At 39.9% G+C, this 20832-nt stretch overlaps 1 protein-coding gene across 3 annotated transcripts in view; it reads right to left on the bottom strand.

The window, feature by feature from the left end:
* The window catches only part of LOC129720812 (uncharacterized), a 180328-nt gene that overhangs the window by 34695 nt on the left and 124801 nt on the right, over positions 1–20832 (bottom strand). For all 3 annotated transcript variants that reach the window (XM_055672578.1, XM_055672579.1, XM_055672577.1), the window contains 3 exons: positions 11012–11845; positions 10246–10905; positions 9230–9437 (listed from right to left, as the gene is read on the bottom strand). In XM_055672578.1, coding sequence (XP_055528553.1) covers positions 9271–9437; positions 10246–10905; positions 11012–11845 — 1661 coding nt within the window. In that variant the 3' untranslated portion in view covers positions 9230–9270. The remainder of the gene's footprint in view (positions 1–9229; positions 9438–10245; positions 10906–11011; positions 11846–20832) is intronic.

Genomic DNA, 20832 nt, shown 5'->3' with positions numbered 1-20832 from the left:
AACCAGGCTTGTCTTTACTCCTCAGAAAATCTCTAGAGTGTAGGAGAATATCATCCACTGCGGAAACAACTGCTCTCACACTAAAGAGGAAATCAACGCACATGCTAGAAGAGAACGACGGACCATGTCTATTAGGGTGGGGAAAAGTGATCGATTTTCCAGAACCAAGTTTTTTTGGTTCCTTTTGGGGCCCCAAACAACCCTGAACTTATCGGAAGTCGATTGGTTTTGTCTCCGCTTGGCGCATTGCATTTCAAATTTATATGAAAATTTATATGAGAAAACCTACTTTTTTGCATTTACCTTTCTAGAGAGCTCACTAATGATCTAATAATGCATTACATTATGTAAAAGGATAGTATTTTAGATGCCTAACAACTTTGCAAAAGACCCTGAAGAGCTAGGATGTCCCTAATAAGAGCTATAGCTGTTCAAAGTTGGGTATGTCGATTTAAATGCAGAAAATCTTGTTTTCTGCACATTACCAATGTACCGCCAGTAGCATTTACATCAGAAATAACCTGTCGTAACGAGTATATATACTCAGCTGGATCAAACAAACAAATTCAGGTCAATATTCTAGGCGTATATAGAATCTACAACGTGTTTCAGAGGTTACTTCTGATGGAAATCTGACTGACGCCAGTACACTGGCAGTGTTGGCAGAAAAAATTATTTGCAACATAAATTTCGACATACTCAACTTTGAAGAGTTCCAGTATTTTTTTGGGACATCTTAGCTCTTTAATGTCTTCGGCCAAGTTGTTAGGCATCAAAAAACCTACCGTTTGAAGTCATGAAACCTATGGTTTGAGCCATTTTGAGCTCTTTAGAATGGAAAATGCAAAAAAGTCGGTTTTTCCATACAAATCTCCATATAAATTTAAAATGCAATGCGCCAAGCGGAGACAAAACCAATCGACTTCCAATAAATTCAGGATTGTTTGGGGCCCCAAAAGGAACAAAAAAAAACTTGGTTCTGGCTTTCTGCTATCAACTTTCGTTTTTTCCATATAACGATTCTCCACTCTAATGTCTGTATATGTGCATATAGCTTACAAATAGCACAGTAGTGGAATCTGAATATATCTCTTGAGAGACAATTAACTATGGTGTACTTTCTCGCACGTATGATCATTACGCACAAAAATTACACACTTACACAGCAGAGCAATCTGCGGTACTTTTTACAGTTTGTTTCTTGAGCATGGCAGAAGAGGAAAAGAGATTGGGAGAAAAAAATAGACCTCGTTTAACTACACGAGGACTACACTTTTGCCCAGTAGGTTTTTTCCAATTTCCTGAATACTCGCCAGTGTACACTGTGGTGACAGGAGAACTGGCAACAAGGCCCCTTAGGAGTTGTGCGCGTTTCAGCTGTACGTAAAGTTCGAGTAAAAAACTGTTTTCCAACGAAGAATATTAGCGTAACTAGTGAAAACTCTTCGTTCGACTTCTAATGCTACTCGGAATTGTTAAAAAGGACTCAGCGAATAGTTCTGATTGAGATGAGTATCATTTAATTTTCAGATTGGGTGCTAAAAGTGCTGGATGATTTTTGCCTAAACGGAACAGGTATTCTTATAATGACTAGTTTGTCACTTTGCCAATGAATTTGACCCATTCCTGGCGGGTGATTCAAACTGATTCAAGCTTATCAATTTTAATTTAAAATTTGCAGGATTGTTCGATCTTCGTCACACAATCTTTACGCTTTAGCATATGAAGATAAGTGACATTTCCTGTATATACACTGGCCATTGTATAGACCATTTTACGAACTAGTTAGGGCAGGATCTACGGTATTTGCTGTTCTATATTTTCTGTTAATATTTTATTCATGAGTTGAGTTCTGAAACATCTCTTAAAATTGTCCAAAGCCGAGTAGGGTTGTTTCTGTTTCGCTTAACATATAAGTCGTCGCATCTTGGTGCTTCGATTTTTCTACTTTTTGCCGATAACGTTCGTGGTATGGAAGATGCGTGAACGTGTGGGTTACCTGTTTAGATGTTCTATATTGTCCCTTTTCGTTCGCCTGGGTCGATACCAATTATTCCGAATTCTGTATTATTCGTAGTAAGATATTTTCAGCATACAGCCTTAATAACATGTAACAGGTAGGCTTAACGTACGTTATATTGGACCGTTAATATATCTATTGAATAGTAGACTCTAGTTTATTTGTACAAATATAATATTAACATAAATTGTTAAAGTCACCTATTTGCACATACAATATTGTATCAAAATAATTCAAATATTGGGAAAGATATGATGATGTAAAATACCTAAACAGCTATAAAATTACAAGACGTGAATAAAGCAAGACTGCGCCCGAAAGATAGGCCACCATGTGGACAGGACATTCCGCACTGTGATACGCGAGGTCCAGAGAGGAAAGCTCTTTAACCGGCTAAAAGAATTAGCACAGGCCAAAGATTAGTTCTACTTCGTGCCCTCAACATACTGGGAAAGCGGGAAGGCAAGATCTGAGAGAACCCGTATGAGCGAGATGCATTCTTCTTCAGAACGATTGTAGGTAACTAATTTCTAAAATTCGTTCGGGTGAAGTATTTCCGGTATACCAAAGACTTCGGGAAGGTATATACCTGAGGACTCGAGGTTTTCTCGTCCATTTTCCCGTGAACTCTATACAGTATCGGATCGGCCTTGCCTTTATCCGCGGTTTTCGAAGTAGGGATAGTTGATAGTTAAATTTCCAGAGTGCTAATCGTCGTTAATCTTTTCAGTGATATCAAACCAGTGACAAAATAGAAACCTTTTTCACAAGCTAGGCTAGTACTTTAGTGACAAATAAAAAGAAAAAGGTAATATAATCTGTGCGTAAGGAAGTGCGTGTCTTAATTCGAATCGAACAGCCGTTCGACGGTTTTTTTTTATCTTTAGTTTAGCGAATCGACCGTTGCCGCGTTGGGTTTACGGTGTGCAAATTAACGCCCAACCGTCAATTGGGCTAGAGGGCCGCGCCGTCACCATCGCGCCCGCATTAGACGATCAACGAGATCACGCCAATTCGCCAGGATCGAGTCCACCCTGCTAGGTGGCTTAGGATAGCATCAGCAGCAGAGAACACACACGAAGAAAGACCTCATCGCATTGCTTGCTGCTCATCGTTCGTACCATCACCACGCGCTGTAAGGCACAGCCAGAGGTATTTCAACCAGCAGTATTGCTACAGGCCTGTAATCTGTAAGTACCAGAGCTCTTTTTTATTGTCCGTGTGCACATGCGACCGTCGGCTTAAGAATGCCGATCAATGCGAATTAAGATCAAATTTGGCTAAGCCAAGCGCCTGCGGGCAAATATTAATAATGTATTGTTCGGCGAAAGACAATGGTCTGGACCGTATAGCTAGAGAATGACACGCACAGATAGCTAGGAAAGTCACGTTGTAGAATAGAATACCGAAATAAGAGTTGTAAATGAACCTGTAAACATGTATATAAATCATGGCTTAAAATATTACGCTACTACTCTCTCTAGCACGCTGTTTAGTTTTTGGTGATTAGCTCCCTGGAAAATCTCAGCTCACGCGTATCGCTTTAGGTTTAAAACCCCGCTTGTGGTGAATTTGGCTTAAAAAGGCAACCAAGTGACTGAAACGGTATTACGTTCGCTGACAGAGGGAGAGAGAACCCCCATGATGATAGTAGGAAGCTTTCAACGGGAGCTTCGCTCATATACGATTCGGTTGGAATCAGGGACTTATGGTCGTTAAAGTAGAATGAGATCAAGTAAGACTAGTGCAGGTGATTTTAGGGACAGCCGGACCGCTTTGATCCTATAGCAACAGATCCTACCTGAGGTTAGGTCTCATACCGAGCAACTAAATCTTGGTGGGCGATCCTCGTTAGAGGTGGCGCTTAAATCGCTCATTCGTCAAAACAAGTGCGGAATGGAGGTCCCTGGTTTTTAGTGTATTCGGAGTGTGGAAACGTTTAGTACGCCATCGTCTCTAGACGATTTTTGGCGTGCTACAAACATACGTTATACGTACTGCCGAAATTTCGCATGCAGCATTAATCATATTGACCCATGAGCCAGTAGAAAAAAATTGTCTACTCTATCAGTCAAACTCTGACCGTGATGGCGAAAACACTAAGGCTACTCCGTTCAGAAGTGTACGCGTTCAAAGAACATTGACATCTTTCGGTGGTTTCGTGGACATCGGCATCTGCAACACCTTGACACCCCTGGACAACATACAGAGCATTGAAAGAACGCCCGGTTCCGGACGGCCGACGACCCTGAGCGACAAGAATCTCCAAAGGATGCTGAAGAGAAAAACCACGGGAAAAGTAGCTACATCGCTGCGTGCGCTTGGCCTTGAGGTGCAACCGACCAAACAGTGGAGAAGTGTTTAGCGAACATGGACATACATATCAGAAAGTAGCAGTCCCGTCCACTACTTTCAGAGCTGAAGGCAATGACGAAGCGACAGCGCCTGAGATGGTCTAGTCGATTTTCCCGGCAAATCATAACGTGGCGGTGGTAATGGTGATGAAACCTATCGCACCCTGGATGGCAACGACTGGCAGGGGACTTCGTATTTTTCTTTCTCCACGAAGGAAGTAAGCATTGAGGTGAAGTTCATTTAACACACCAAGTTCCCCAAGAAGGTGCTGCTGTGGCTTACAATCAGCGAGAAGAGGATGTCAAAGCTGCTTTTCTTTCACTTTGGACTGGCCATGAACGGGAAAATTTATAGTGCGAAGTACCTGCCGGAAGTTGCATCGTTCATCAAGAAATACCGAAGACGCGGTGTTTTAACTGGTATTGACCCACTACTGGAAGCGATCGTTGGAGAAGATGAAGCGGCTGAATATCGAATTACCTTCTATGGAAAATTTAACAAATTCAATTATCTATCTTAGTTATTTTTTTCCACCATCCGAAAAAAATCCATTTTTACCGCATAGTCAGGGCTGCTATGCTTCACTAGCCTTATCGAAGATGGTGGTCTAATCGCGACACTCAATTGAATAGCATAAGAGGTATATTTTTGTCCAGAGATTATTCGTAAACAGCTTAGTGACGATTTCCTAGCTAACATTTGGTTCATGTCGCTCGAGTCTTTGTTTTGATACCCAAACGATGGAGCTTAAATTAGAATTCATTTAATGTACTATAATTACTTTGGCGGTGGTTCCGTGAAGCGTAGTCAATTTGGTCGACGTACAGAAAATACCACTTACGGTATGTGCAGGAGAAACCGAAATTCCCGTTGCAAACGTCTCAAATCAACGCAAAGGTAAATCACGGCTACGAGTTGAACCGTTCCACCATCGAATCCATTCATTGTGGAAATTACTGTACAAACCGTGTTGATTTATTTACCATCTTCGCCACTATTCTGCAATCAGCAAACGCTACGCAGAATGCTCGTACACCATAAATCAACCCATTCAATGCAGGTTGATACCGAATACTATTCCATGCAAGCATTTCAGCAAATATTGTTGTATAGACTGTTCCGAAAATTATAAATACATCTTTTTTTTTTTTGAATAAAACAAAAAATACAGGATTTTTCGGCTCATTGTATTCTAAAATATAGATAATAAGTGTTTTCTTTCCAGTTTCAATTCAAGTTCGGATTATTTTTCGTAGGATACGCGAGTTCTCTAACTTTTCTCTTAACACTACTCATAAGCTTTTGCACAGTGTGTTCTCCGACCATTTTTACCACTTTAAGCCAACCTTTTTCAAAATTTTTCAACGTTGTCCGCTGGTTTGACATATTTTCTCAGCTTTGCCTTGGTCAAAGCCCAAAAAGTTTCAATAGGGCGAATTTCAGGGCAGTTTGGATGATTCATCTCCTTTGGGACACATGTGACATCATTTGTTTTATTCCACCCTAGTGCATCCTTAGAGTAATGGCAGGAAGCAAGATCGGGCCAAAAGATTTGAGGATTGTTATGCTGCTTAACCATGGGTAACAACCTTTTCTGCAAACACTCTTTCACGTAAATTTTACCATTCATTGTGTCATTCGTAATGAATGGACGAGATATTTTCCCACATTCACAAATGGCCTGCCGAACCATTACCTTCTTGCCGAATTTTTCGGTGTAAATGGCTTTCACTGGTCCAGGGACATCCTTTCCCTTCGGTGATGTATAAAATTGCGGTCCTGGCAGAGTCTTATAGTCCAGTTTAATGTAGGTTTCGTCATCCATGATAACACACCCCATTTTTTGGTCAGAAGTTTGTCATAAAGCTTCCGAGCTCTCGGTTTCACAGATTCAGCTTGTTTTGGATTTCGTTTTGGCTGCTTCTGCTTCCGACGGGTCTGCAGATCCTTTCTTCCCTTGGCACGCATAACGTTACTCGCCGAGATTCCAAGCTTTCTCGCCACATCTCGTACTGAAACTGAAGGATGCCGCTTGTAGCATTCCTTAACCTTTTTGTCCATTGTGGGATCAACAGGCCCGGGTTTTCTACCACGTCTTGGGGCATCAGTAAATGTGCACTCTTCACAATACTTCCGCAATGCGGTTTGAACTGCTCCGAAACTTATACCTTCTTCTCTGGCTAATTTTCTTCGGTGCCCCATTTGTGCACAATTCGCTTTCTTTGCTCGGGAGAAAGGCCACGCATTTTCAAAATTTCGCACTAAATGTTAGAAAAAATGACAGCATCTGTTTCTTTTGGATGTAAACAACAGGACGCAGCCAACGTTTGGTTGAATACTGCACGTTATTTGAAATGACGGTTGATCGTAAGTGTATTTATAATTATCGGAACGGTCTATACTGTATTGAAAAGTTACACAACCATAGGATTGTTTTGGCACAATAACGTTGCAGTTGGCTGAGGTTTGCAACCAATGCAAAAAATAAAATTCGTACCAAAAATAGCAAATATTTGCTTCGTCTAATACCTGCTTTAGTTAGTATCAGTAGTGATTTGAAAAAGACGCACGTACTCAAGTTTTCTGATAATTCTCTACACATTACACTTTTTATCCACTTTCACTATTTAATTCTATCACTTTTCACTTATCACTTGCATATACGTATTTCAACACTTACTTAGTGCCTTCGTCAGTGCTTATTTGGACTGTGGAGAAAATAGCGAAACCCCTAAATTTTTATTGCTAAGTAAAGTTCTAATTTTAATCTCATGACTTTTGGGAGTCAGCCGATATTTGACACATTGCTTTAGAAAGTCATGAGATTAAAATTAGAACTTTACTTAGATATAAAAATTTGGGGGCTTCGCTATTTTCTCCACAGTCCAAATAAGCACTGACGAAGGCACTAAGTAAGTGTTGAAATACGTACACTAAGGTCGCTTTTTACGCGGTTTTTTTCACGCGGCTTTTTTAACGCGGATTCCGGAATTTACGCGGTTTTTTTTTACGCGGATTCCGGAATTTACGCGGTTTTTTTGCCTGGATTTCGGTTTCCCTTCACTCGGAATACAAAATTTACGATGGTTTTTTTACGCGGATTCCGGAATTAACGCGGTTTTTTTTACGCGGATTCCGGAATTTACGCTATTTTTTTTTCGCGGCACCTATCCCCCGCGTAAAAAGCGACTTTAGTGTATATGCAAGTGATAAGTGAAAAGTGATAGAATTAAATAGTGAATGTGGATAAAAAGTGTAATGTGTAGTGAAAATATTCTATCAAGACGCTCGAACAGAAGTGATAATTCTCTCCTCTAGCAAAACTTTAATAAATGTAGGCTCTTTGAAAGACAGAGTTGCTTCAAAGACCAACATGTTAGTATTCCACAGCACTGAGTACCGCTCTAATTTATCCTAATTTAATAGCGTGCAGACAGCTGGAAACAGGAAGATGATCAAAATTTTCCAAGTGTCAGAGTACATTTCATGCTGTACCTACTAATAATCAGGGATATATAGAATTAGATGTGAAACTAGTGAAGAGAGAACCCCAAATCCTTCACTGACGCAGTCGCTAGTTTTGTAAAATGCAGCCCCATTTCAGCCGAGTGCAACCCACAACCTTATGCACGTTTCATCGTCATGAAGTGCACTATCGCCTGCCGGCAGGGATCATCATTCGCACACAGCCGCGTGTGAATGCCAGACGGCAGTTTGGAAGCAAACAGGAAAACTGTCAAGTGATACGCTTTATCTTGATGGCAGCATGATAATTATGCTTTCATCCATGTCACAGATATGAATGGGAACTACACAGCGATCCCAGTTTCAAATTATTCCAGGTACAATCCAGCATTGATGATTATTCAAAATTATTTCCCCATGGTGATTAGCAGAGCGTAGATAGTTTAACGATGTATCGCAAACTACTGTCGGTGCAAATTGGAACGGAACTGAAACTAGTACACGGGACAGGTATTCTCATATATGTACGTAAATCAACATTTGAAAAATGGTTTTCGAAAACACTATTGGATTTTATGGTTTCAGAGTGAACGAAATTGAAATAATCATTCACATGTGTGATATCTCTATATTTTAAATTTGATTAAATTATTTTAAAGCGGTAACGTACTGGACATCGAATCACTAAATCTTTTTCGCCCGGTTTTTGCTTCGAGCTGAAATTTGAAAAAAATTCAACATGTTTGAAATCTTTGACCTTTTAACATTTATGAGTCTTTTAAAATTTATGAACGTTTGGACATTCTCAACATTTTTGTTATTTTCAACATAAAAAAAATGTTTTCGATTTGCTTTCTTGATTTCCTCACAATCAGATTTAAGAACCCTTATATTTTGAATCTCTTTAAATATTACAATGATTTGATAGTTAACTAGGAAAGCAGTTGCTGCGCATACCTAGTTGTATAGTATAGTTGTAAGTACATTTTTCGTAAATGTTTTTTACAAATTGTTTTGTATGTTTTGTATGTGTTTTGTAATTGTTTTGTATATTTTGTAACAAACCAAGAATATGGAACAATTTAATTTATTGATTTTTCGAACTATCAAAAAACCTATAAACTGCTTTCCGCGCCCTCGCTTCAATGGTTTATTGAATTATATATTGCACCAAAAGCAATTTAATATAGCCAAGCCGCGGTTCCGATTCGGCAAGCATGCGTTATGTATCTGATGAGCATTCCATTAGGATTGCGATGATGAAAACGAAAAGAAAATAATTATATCTGGTGTTTTCCGTTGCTTACCAGCTTTCGTTATACCGGAGGGGTTCACCCGAAATCAATCATTGCGAAATAATATATTTATAACAGTTTTACTCTGACTTACCCGTTATCGCTCAACGGCTGTAGTGACTACGATAGCCACTTTTAGAATCCGGCGCCGTCCAGTATGTCCGGAAGTATCAACGGTGGGCAGTTCAGTGGGGTGCAGGTAACGCGCGGCACTGGGTCGATATCTGGACCGGCCACACAGACACAGTGCAGACAGTTTCCTGTTTCCTGCTTCAGTACAGAGCCCACTTTATACGTCACACCTGTGAAAGACAGGACAGTTTTGGAATCATTTGAAATTGAATTTATAAAACAAAATCGATTTAATCATGCAGACATTGCACTATATCTGTGAAGCGACACATAAATCATTGCTGTGGACAAATATTTTGTCATCTAGTTTGTTGGTGACCTCCTAGCTGACAAATTCAATAATCAACGGACCTGAAAACAGCAACATCGACAGTGTGAAGTCACGTAGCAAACCCGCAAACGTTTCCACGTTCAGCATTATTCGGTAAACAATTCAATTCGTACACGTTGTTTGAATAAGCAATCACGCACTTCCGCCACATTTACGTGAGAATTCAGGCCGCAGCCGAACAATGACAAAGACTAGCTCGTAACTTCAATCAATCATGTTGCTAATGAGCGACTGGGTTAGATATAGCTACTGAATCCTTATCATTAGATTAGAAGGCCATAATTTAGCGGAATCTCGTTTCTATACACTGTAGGTTACAAATAATGCATACTGCAGGTGCTTTGCTCACCACAAAATGGATACTGCACGGGCTTTCAAGAACAGGAAGCTTTCAAGTCAAAGCAGTTAATTTGACTTTAATTACACTAATCGGTATACTTTTTTACTTGCAAAAATACAATTTATCCTGGCTAGACGGTAATTACAATTCCGTCTCCATCTAACCTAAATTAATGGAGGCGCGTGGTTATTTTCAACCCGTTGTGAACTTCAATCTCAGACCACCTGATTAAAAAAATATAAACAAGCCGAAAAAAAGTATTCATCATAACGACTAAAGCTTTCGTCCATCAAGCAATGTGACTTACCCATAACGACGCAATGCGGTTCCGGTGAACTCCTTCCGCTGTCCCCGTCGGCCGCAGATGGGCGCGTATCGGTCATTTTTACTGGTTGACCGCTGCCTCTTATCCGGGCTCCCCTGCTGCCATTCACATTGCCATTCAAACCAGAAACAGCCGGATAGATCAGTTCCGTTTGATTATCGTCCAGATAGTCGCCATCAACCGTCGAGTTGAGTACATCAATAACGGAGCCTGTGGCGTGGGGTAGTACATACGACGCCACTGACAGCCCTTCAGCATGGGCCAGCTGCCGGTCGGAGTAATTCGAGTATTGCGTTACGTTTGTCGTCATTGATATCAAGGGCGGAATCGGTCTGCTCTGTTCGTCAATTTCTCGAACCGATGAATCCGTCAGTTGTGGTGGTCGGTGATCTATCAACGTTCCCCTAAACACCAATGCCATCGGTTGGCTGGTAGTGCTAGATGGCAACTGCTGCTGCTGCTGCTGCTCTTGCTGCGCCTGCTGTGACGGCAATCGATTCGTACCAAATGCATTCTCCGTCGCATCCATGCTGGTATCGTCGAACATTTCTACGTGACCTGACGATGTGATGATGTAATGCTGCTGTTTGTCTTCTTCCGGTTCTTTGATCATTCCATAACCGAAACCACCAAAGGAACCACCTGTGGAATAACAGCACACAATGAGTTTACTTTCCTCTAAACTAAGGTTAAATTACATAAACGTATCAACTAATGTGGCAGCATTGCATAAGCAATCATCACTTACCAGCACTTCGCCCGGAGCTGCTGGAACCAGCGTGACCCCGATAACCGCTCTCAACGTCCCGTTCCTCCGTTGATTCATCACTCTCATCATCCTCGTCATTATCGTCCCTATCATCATCATCATTAACGGAATCATCATCATCATAACAATCATTATTCGCACCGTCATTATTTTTCATAGGTTCTATAAGCCTTCCGCCTTCGGAGTCGTTCATTTCATTGTTCGAAAAAGGGCGCTCATCGGACCCGATTCCGTCGGTCTCCCCAGCAATATTTCTTCCGCTAGAACCATAGTTGATCGAATGACCTTTACTCTTTGACTTCCGATAAGACTTTTTATCGGTGTTTATATCAAGCGCTGCTCCGCCGTTCAAATGAAATGGTTTGACTTTTTTCGGCGGTCCCTTTTGTTTGTTTCGGTTGCCGGTCCTGGCAACATTGGTGGCATTTTTCGCTGCACCGGTGGGTGACCTATGCATCAGAATTGGTGGAGATTGCGGAAATAGCAGTATGTTTTGAGGAATGTTCGCCGGCGAGGGATGATGCAATATTCGTTCATTTCTGTCCGGTTTGTCGGAATAGGAAACGGGTGGAACAGTTGCCGCGGCTGGCGGTTGCGGGGAAGAACTTGATGAAGTGGTCACCTTCCCGGTCGTCAGCGTGCTGGGTAACGGTTCTGCCGTTGTTACTGTGACTGGTGACGACGAAACGGCCGCAACAGCTGTGGCTGGCAGTTGCGTTTGCTGAGCGAATGGCCGATTTGCTACAACCGGCGGGGTGGTCATCTGAACAGGAACAGGGCTTTCGTTCAATATTTCCGATATTGCTGGTGTATCTAGAGAGCGAAACGAAAGTGGTCAATACATGCTGTGATGTTGTGCACTTGGACAGTGTCTGTTAAATGATTGCAACGTGATATATGATGCGTTTCAGTTGTGATCGAACAATATTGTGTAACGAACAAAATACTAAACGTCATTTTATTTTTCATTGTAAGCAATTCTTGAGCAAACGTTTTGTGAATATCATTTTCGTACTATTCATTAGAAGAGTTTTTCGAATAAATTGTATAACTTGTATATTTAAGGAATCCTAAATACTTCAATATTTAAGGAATCCTGAAAGCAACACCGTAATATTATTATCCCTTATTACTTTCAGACACAATTATCGATGATGATTAACATTTTTGTGACTTGTGACACAATCATTTCAAAAAAAAATTGAGCGGTGACACGCAGTTTTTTTTTCATGAAAATATTTCTTGATATTCAGGAAAGACATTCAAGCGAAAATAAAAAGTATCTGATTAATTAAAAAATTAGACAATCTTCACAAAACTACGTAAAACATGCTAAATCATGAATTTATATGCAATTAGCGTTTAAAACAATATTCAAAGTGATGACATGTGATTTTTTTACATTGAAATATTGGTAATGTTCAGGAAAGACCTGTTAGCATTAATAATAGATATCTGATTACTAAAAACTGATATATTATTCACAAAACTACGTAAAACATGCAAAATCATGACTTTTTGTGCTCAATTTACCTCTAAATCAAAATTTAAAGCGAAGAGATGTGATGTTTTCACATTACAATATTCGTTGATTTCTAGGAAAAACATTTAAAAGAAAGAAATTTGTTTACTTAAAATTAAAATATTATAAAATATTGAACTCACAACTTTTCATGTTTAATTTGACTCTAAATCAAAAATTCAAAGCGAGTAAATGGGAATTTTTCACATTAAAATGTTCGTTGATATTCACGAAAGATATTATAGAAGCATATTATAGAAAGATATTATTCACAAAACAACGTCAAATATATAAAATCGTTGCAATGAAATATAAAAACCTGAATTAATCCACCTAGTGGTGCAGAAACCTTTGTTATACTAACTTCTGTATACGTATTAGATCAGTAAACCACAAATCGTATACCAACGTAAGTCCAATTCCAATAATGAATAAAACGAATTTGAAAGATAGTTTTCAGAGGGTGAACCAAATACGATCATTGAATTAAAGCTTGACGTGGGTTTCGTAAATATTATGCATGTTGTCACTGAAGTATATGAGTGTTATTTTTTCGATCACAAACCAATTTTTAAATGCTAGCTAAAAGTAACTCAAATTTTTACTTGAAATAATCGAACGCGAGGAAACAGTAATAGATAACAATGATGCTGATTTCATCCTAGAACAGCTAATATGTATGTTAGTTTAATGCAGTTCTTTTTTTTAAATCCCCATAAACAAGGCTTGAATATCGCTTTGGCTTTATAAATCGCAGGACCTAGAATTATGAATCAGCATCTTATATTTTTTACGAATTGAAGCAAATTTCTACAAACTCGTTCTCGAAAAGTTATAGTGCAGAATTATACAGGAAAAAACTATTCATGAATGTTGTCAATTTAATTCTAAATCAAATGCATTATCTGGAAATGAAGGTTTTTTACGACATTTGTGAATTTTGGATTTTCATAGTGTAGTCGAGAACATTATTCTTTTCGAAGGTCTAGGCTGTATGATAAAATTTTAAATGAAGACTTTATAAAACTTACTTATCTGTTTTATTGGCTCTTATCGGTGAAAGTTAAATGAAACAGCTTAATTTCGCGTAACGCGTTTCGGTCTACTATTCTTCGACCATCATCAGACGCAAATAGCTGTATGCAACCTATCGGTATTGTCTAACTAAACTCATAACAACTCAAAATATGGATTTTTTTAGGTGCTATTTATGACAAACAGAAAGAAATGAGAATACTTATATAAAATCTCACTCCCTCCTCCTCTCCTTTCCCAAAAAAATCATCTATGCAAAATTTCAGCTCAATCGGACATGATTCAGGGGTACCTCAAAGCGCTCAAAGTTGTGATTTTTCGATTCTCGAAAATCTACCAAGAGGGAAGTAGGTACATGAAATTGGGAGAATCGCAGAACTTTTAGAAATTCGATGATGAAATTTTTCCCATGCAGTCTGTTGTCACCCTAATGCACAGTTCTGTTCAAAATGGCGTCGAAGTAGGAAGCGTTGCGCAAGCGTATTGTACAGCTCTAACTGAACTGCACAACAATTTTGGCAAAAGTCTCAAGGTAAACCATTTTGAAGGCGAAAATTTTCCGATTTCGACTGTGTGCAATTTTCTCCAAATTTATATCCCAAATGCGCAACCCAACGAATCTACCTTAGTGTTACCCAATCGAATGATTTTCAGCTCCTTGGTGTACAAAAACAACTGGAAAGCAAGAAACTCAAACTGTTCATTGGTAGACAGGGGCGGACGAAGGCTGATTTGAGCTGCAGGCGAAGACTGATTTTGCCGCCCCCCCCCCCCAAGTTTTTATTTTATATGAAACGCATTTTCTATAAACTCGAAAATTTGATTAGACAGCATGTGTTGTGTTAACAATTCAAAAATTAACTTTTCATGCTTTCAATGTTGCAAATTTTTTTATCGTTTCCGACATATCAATTTCTTGAAGCACCTGTCTTCCTATCGATATTATCGCCAAGCCACACAAACGTTCTTGCGACATGGTCGATCGAAGTTACTTCTTTATAAGTTTTAATTTTGAGAAACTTTTCTCGCCACTTGTTACTTACTTACTTTACTCTACTTTACCTTTAAGGCGACAGACCGATTATCAATCCAGTGCCGAATCCAGAATACGTCGCCATGTCACTCGGTCTTGGGCTGCTATCCTTCCAATCGCCCCTAACACCTATTTCGCGTGCATCCTCGTCGACAGCACACATCCAACGAGTGCGGGGTCTACCTCGAAGTCGACGACCTCTATCGGGATTCCTGCTAAATATAGTCTTCGCTTGACGCTCATCCGGCATTCTCGCTACATGCCCAGCCCACTGAAGCCTACCGTGTTTTATCCGCTTGACTATATCCGCCGATTTGTATGCCTGGTACACTTCATGGTTCATGCGTCTGCGCCAAACACCATTTTCTAGTTTGCCGCCAAGGATCGAACGCAAAATCCTACGCTCAAAAACACCAAGAGCTCGCCGATCAGCCTCTTTCAGCGTCCATGATTCATGGCCGTAGAGAGCCACCGGAAGAATCAGTGTTTTATAGAGTGCAAGTTTTGTACGGATTTGCAGACTGCGGGACCTTAGCTGGTTACGTAATCCGTCAAAGGCTCTGTTTGCGGCTGCTATCCGCCTCTTTATCTCACGGCTAACCTCGTTGTCACATGTCACTAATGTTCCCAGGTAAATAAATTCGTCGACTACTTCAAATGTTTCCCCATCTAGCACCACCGCAGCCCCAACCTCCGACGGACTACCACGCACTCTGTCAGCCACCATGTATTTCGTTTAGGCAGAGTTTATGACAAGCCCTAATCTCGCAGCTTCTCGCCTGAGAGGTCCGAAGGCCTCTTCCACTGCTCTACGATTAATACCAATAATGTCGATATCATCCGCAAAACTAGAAGCATGTGCGATTTCGTAATGATGGTGCCGCTTCTCTGCACACCAGCTCTCCGTATAGCACCTTCCAATGTGATGTTAAACAATAAGTTCAACAGCCCATCACCCTGCTTCAAACCTCCTAACGTCACGAAAGGGTCTGATATCTCACCGGCTATCCTGACGCTTGATGTAGAACCTTCAAGGGTGGCACGTATGAACCTAATCAGCTTTGTTGGTAAGCAATGCTCGAGCATGATCCGCCATAACTCATTTCTCTTAACTGAATCGTACGCTGCCCTGAAGTCTATTAACAGATGGTGCGTCTGTAAGTTGAATTCTCGAAATTTATCGAGGATTTGTCGCAAGGTAAACATTTGGTCCGTCGTGGAGCGTCCCCCTCGAAAACCGCATTGGTACTCGCCAACAAAGGTCTCCTGCAACGGCCTCAGTCTGTGGAACAGGATGCGGGAGAGAATTTTGTACACGGTATTGAGAAGAGTTATGCCACGATAATTGCTACAGTCCAGGCGATGACCTTTTTTGTAGATCGGGCATATGAGACCCTCCAACCAGTCCGAGGGCAATTCTTCATCAGACCACACTCTCAGCATGATCCGATGGATGGCACGACACAGCTGTTCGCTCCCGACTTTGGAGAGTTCGGCGGGAATGCCGTCCTTTCCAGCTGCCTTGCAGTTTCTCAGTTCTTTCACTGCTTTCTTCACCTCGTCCATGGATGGTGGATCCACAGCTTGACCATCATTCTCAATAGTCATCCTGCTCCTTTCGACTCCACTGTTTCCCTCACCGTTCAACAGCACACTAAAGTGTTCCTTTCAACGCCTGGCCACCTCTGTTTTATCGGTTATCAAGTTCCCCTCCCTATCGTTACACATGACAGGAGCTGACACGTTTCGATTCCTAATTTCGTTGACCTTCTTGTAAAAGCTACTCGCATCGTGCCTGGAGAAGCAACCTTCCGCCTCCGCAAGAAGACGCTCCCAATGCTGTCGTTTCTTCCGGCGATGGAGTCTCTTTTCAGCGGCTCTAGCATCTCGATATCTACCCACGCTCTGACGCGGTTCTCTCCTCCGATACTCGCTGGCACTCAGCGTCAAACCACTCATTGGACGCAGCTGCCGCAGTTGTACCCAACACTTCTCGCGCTGTAGTGCTCATCGAACTGTGGATGTGTCTCCTGCGCTTTCATTGTATGTATTTTTCAGGAGCTCAAAGAACACCACTTGTTACACTAATGGGTAAAGTGAGTAAAATTCTCAAAGATACAAAAACATTTGAAAAAGTATCAATCAGTTGATTTTTTGTGATGTAGTTTAACGCATTCATTGGAGTCGTCTCAGCTGGCAACATAGGTGATAAAATAACAAGTTCTTGGTGCATTTTATGTCCATCGATGTCACACTCTTTCTTGTGTGTGAGGATTTTCTGTAAATGTAGACAACTTTTCTCTAACTGATCAGTACTACAACCCATTAAACTGTGAATATCATACAAGAAGCTGAAATTGTTACTGTGATATTTCATTAACTGGAATCGATCATCGAACGATGCAATAGCTACATCCAATGCAGAATAGAAGAAATTCACTTTGAAAGAGAGAGTTTTTTCGATGTAATTGGTTCATCTGACTGTTCGTATGCATACTGTTTCTTTATCATTCTCGGCCGAATTCGTGTTTTTGTTTGACACTCCGGATTTACTTCTCAAATGTCGGCACGTTCTTCAGCATCAGTAATGACGCTATTCAAACCTTCATTTCTCATATTTTTCAAAAAGTTTTAAACGCTGCCTATCAAGTCTATAGTGTTTTCGAGACTGCTATTTATTTTTTTAAGGTACTTACTCACTAAATTGATTTTGAACAAAATTGAATGCCAAGCTACTAAACTGCATAAGAATTTGATTTTTTTAATTTTTTTTTGCTAGGCTTTTTGCAGTATTTCTTGCAAACGCATCTTGCTTCAGATCCTCGATTGCTTCATATAGGGCATAATAAATTTCTCCTATATTAAACCTCAAGGGAGTGACAGCATCAATTCGACTTTCCCAACGCGTTCCACTCAGAGGCTTTACCGTAAGAGAAGTAATGTGTTTTTTGAACGATGAGTTGAAGCAGAAAAGAAGTTGAAAATTTCTTGCACGACACTGAAAAAGTCTACTACATCAAAACATGACTTGGCACCATCGCTAACAACAAGATTGAGAGAATGGTTGCTGCATGGAACGGATTAATTTTAACAAAAATTGATTTTTACAAAAAAAGTTTAAGATAATTAGTTTAAGAGATTATGACAGATCTCGACGTTTCATGTATTTCTAAGACCATTTTTTCAATATCGAACATTTTACGAACTACCTGTGCATTTTTTATCGGCCGAAAAAGTGAAACTTTGACCGCTTCGAGGCACCACTATTCTGAGCTGAAATTTTGCAAGAAGACTGTGGCATGTGGAGTGTTAGTACAACGTTAAAACATGAAAATGTAGATGGTCGCGTCGCACGTGAATGGAAACCTGCTAGAGAGAGAAAAAATTTCCTCGTCGCTTAAAAAATAAGCACACGCATTAGCCGTCTGTTTGCCGCCCTTCGATGATTGACGAGCAGGCGACCGCCTGCTTCGCCTACGCGTTAATCCGCCCCTGTTGGTAGAATCAAGAGATGCATCCGAAAAGTCAACTGAATACAGTACAACGCTCTTGTTCCAGCAACCTGACACAGCTTCGTTTTTTCTCAAATACTCAGTAACTTTTTGCCTTTCTCCTAGAAAGGTATAGCAATCACTTGCAAAACCGAAAGTATAAAAGTGCTCCAAAGGGCCGAATGGCATATATCACTCGCCTCAGCTCGACGAACTGAGCATTTTCTGTATGTGTGTGTGTATGTGTGTGTGTGTGTGTGTGTGTGTATGTGCAGATTTTTATTCTCGCTCACTTTTCTCAGAGATGGATGGACTGATTTTCATGAAATTAATTGCAAATGAAACGTCTTGTTGTCCCATAAGACCCTATTCAATTTCATTGTAATCGGAATTTTAGTTTCGAGGTTATGTATCAAATAGTAAAAATCATAAAACATCATTATCTCGACAACTACACAACCGATTTGAACAAAATTGGTCTCAAAAGAACGGGCTACCTGGAAAACCCTTAAGTTTTGAATTTTTTAATGATGGAACATGTTGTTCAAAAGTTATGAAAAGAAACGTGTTCTGAAGACTGTTTAATCTCACTCATGTTTCTCAGAGATGGCTAACCCGATTTCCACAAAAATAATGTCAAATGAATGGTCTAGCAGCCTCAGAAGATCCTATTGAATTTTACTGTAATCGAACTGTAACTTCATCTGTAATGTGCCGACTTGTGAAAATCACGAAACATCATTATCTCAGAAACTACACAACCGATTTGATCAATATTGATATCAGATGAGCGTGCCAGTTAAGGGTTAACTGATGAATTATTATTGAACACGTGGTTTCAAAGTTTGGCTGCCCTATACGTTCCCATTTCATTTGATTATAATCGAACTCAAGCAACTGTTATGTATTAAATTGTTAACAATACAACGAAAGTCTATATCTCAAAGAGTACATGACTTATTTGAACATTACTAGTGTCATACGAATGAGTCATCTTTCAAACTCACGAATAACAAACTTCATAACAATTTGATACGTGGCTCAAAAGTTATGAAAAGAAAAGAAATTCAAAGACTAAAACTATACCTGCTTTGATCGATAGATGTGGCCTTAACATAATTTAAGTGTGGTATCGTACTATTTGAACGTTTCAAATTCATTGATTCCTTGCGATGTGATTGAAGTCTGCAAATGCTCAACCAATCGGCCATAGGATATGATCAAAGTCAAATAACAACTCGTTTGAAATGATTGGTTTTTATCGAAATGACAACTTCCTCGACTGTTGGCTTGTGTACATCGCTTAAACTCTGAATATATTTATATTGAGTGGTATTCGGTCATTTTCACCAGATTTTCTGGTATCAATCTGACACCGGAAATACCCATATTGGGAGGTATTTAGTTATTTTTTTGTTTTCCAGAAACTAACAGTGGTTGTCTTTAAATACAAAATGGTGTCCAGGGTCAATGTTTGGTTTCTATGCATCATCACGTTTAAATATCCATATTGAGTATTATTCGGTCATTTCCCACTGTTGCCTAAAATTTGTCATTTAGCAATTCAAAATGGTGCCTGAGGACAATTGTTAGCTCCTTGCATCATTCTGATTCCAGAGATACTCATATTGGATAGTATTTTAGGCTGTTTTTCACAAACCGGTAGTCGCCATCTTGTATTTAAAAATGGTATTTAGGATACTGGTTAAAGAAAAACTCATATTGGGTGATATTTGGTCGTCAATATATTTGTAAAGTCGTCATTTTGGACTTTAAAATTGCCTGTGAAATCAATTTCTGTCATCTGGGCGTAATTCTGGTTCCGAAAACATTCATATTGAATGGTATTTGGTCATTTCCGGCTGTTTGCCAGACACCGGAAGTCACCATCTTGAAATTCAAGACTGTGTCTGTGATCAATTTTTAGCTTCTGTGCATCTTTCTGGTTCCAGAAATACTCATATTCAATGGGAATCGCCCATTTCAGGCTGTTTTCCAGAAACCGGAAATTGCCATCTTACAATTCAAAATGTTGTCTGAAGTCGATTTGTGGCTCCAGTGCATCATTACGGTTCCGGAAATACCCATATTGGGTGGTATTTGGTCATTTGCCGCTGTTTTTCCGACACCGGAAGTCGCCATTTTGGATTTCATAATGGCATTTGGAGACAATTTCTGGATTTTGAACGGCATACTGGTTAAAGAAAAACTCATATTCGGTGGTATTTGGTCATTATCAGTTGTTTTCAGAAACCGGAAGTCGCCATCTTAGAATTTAAAATGCTATCTGTGGTCGATTTCAGCTCCTGTGTATTATTATAGATCCGGATATTATTATATTGGGTGGAAATCGGCCATTTTCGGCTGTTTTCCAGAAACCGGAAGTTGCCATCTTACAATCCAAAATGTTGTCAGAGGTCGATTATGGAACATATTTGTTACCACTAAAAACATTCACCTGCCAATATGGTTCCATTTAGTTGATTAGTTCGCGGTATGTGCAGAAATTTGTGAAGAAACATGTACTTCCAGAAGAGGGAGGGGCGTCAAACTATTATGGACAAATTTGTTACCTCTAAAAACATTCACATACCAAATTTGGTTGTATTTTCTTGAAATTTGTGTTTCATTTTTATGGGACCCCTCTCTTATAGAAGAGGGTTTCAAACCATTATGTACATATTTGTTACCACTAAAAACATTTAACTGCCAAATTTTG

The sequence above is a fragment of the Wyeomyia smithii genome, chromosome 2, assembly GCF_029784165.1.
Source record: "Wyeomyia smithii strain HCP4-BCI-WySm-NY-G18 chromosome 2, ASM2978416v1, whole genome shotgun sequence".
NCBI classification, from domain to species: domain Eukaryota; kingdom Metazoa; phylum Arthropoda; class Insecta; order Diptera; family Culicidae; genus Wyeomyia; species Wyeomyia smithii.
This window is presented reverse-complemented; position numbering and strand designations above follow the sequence as displayed.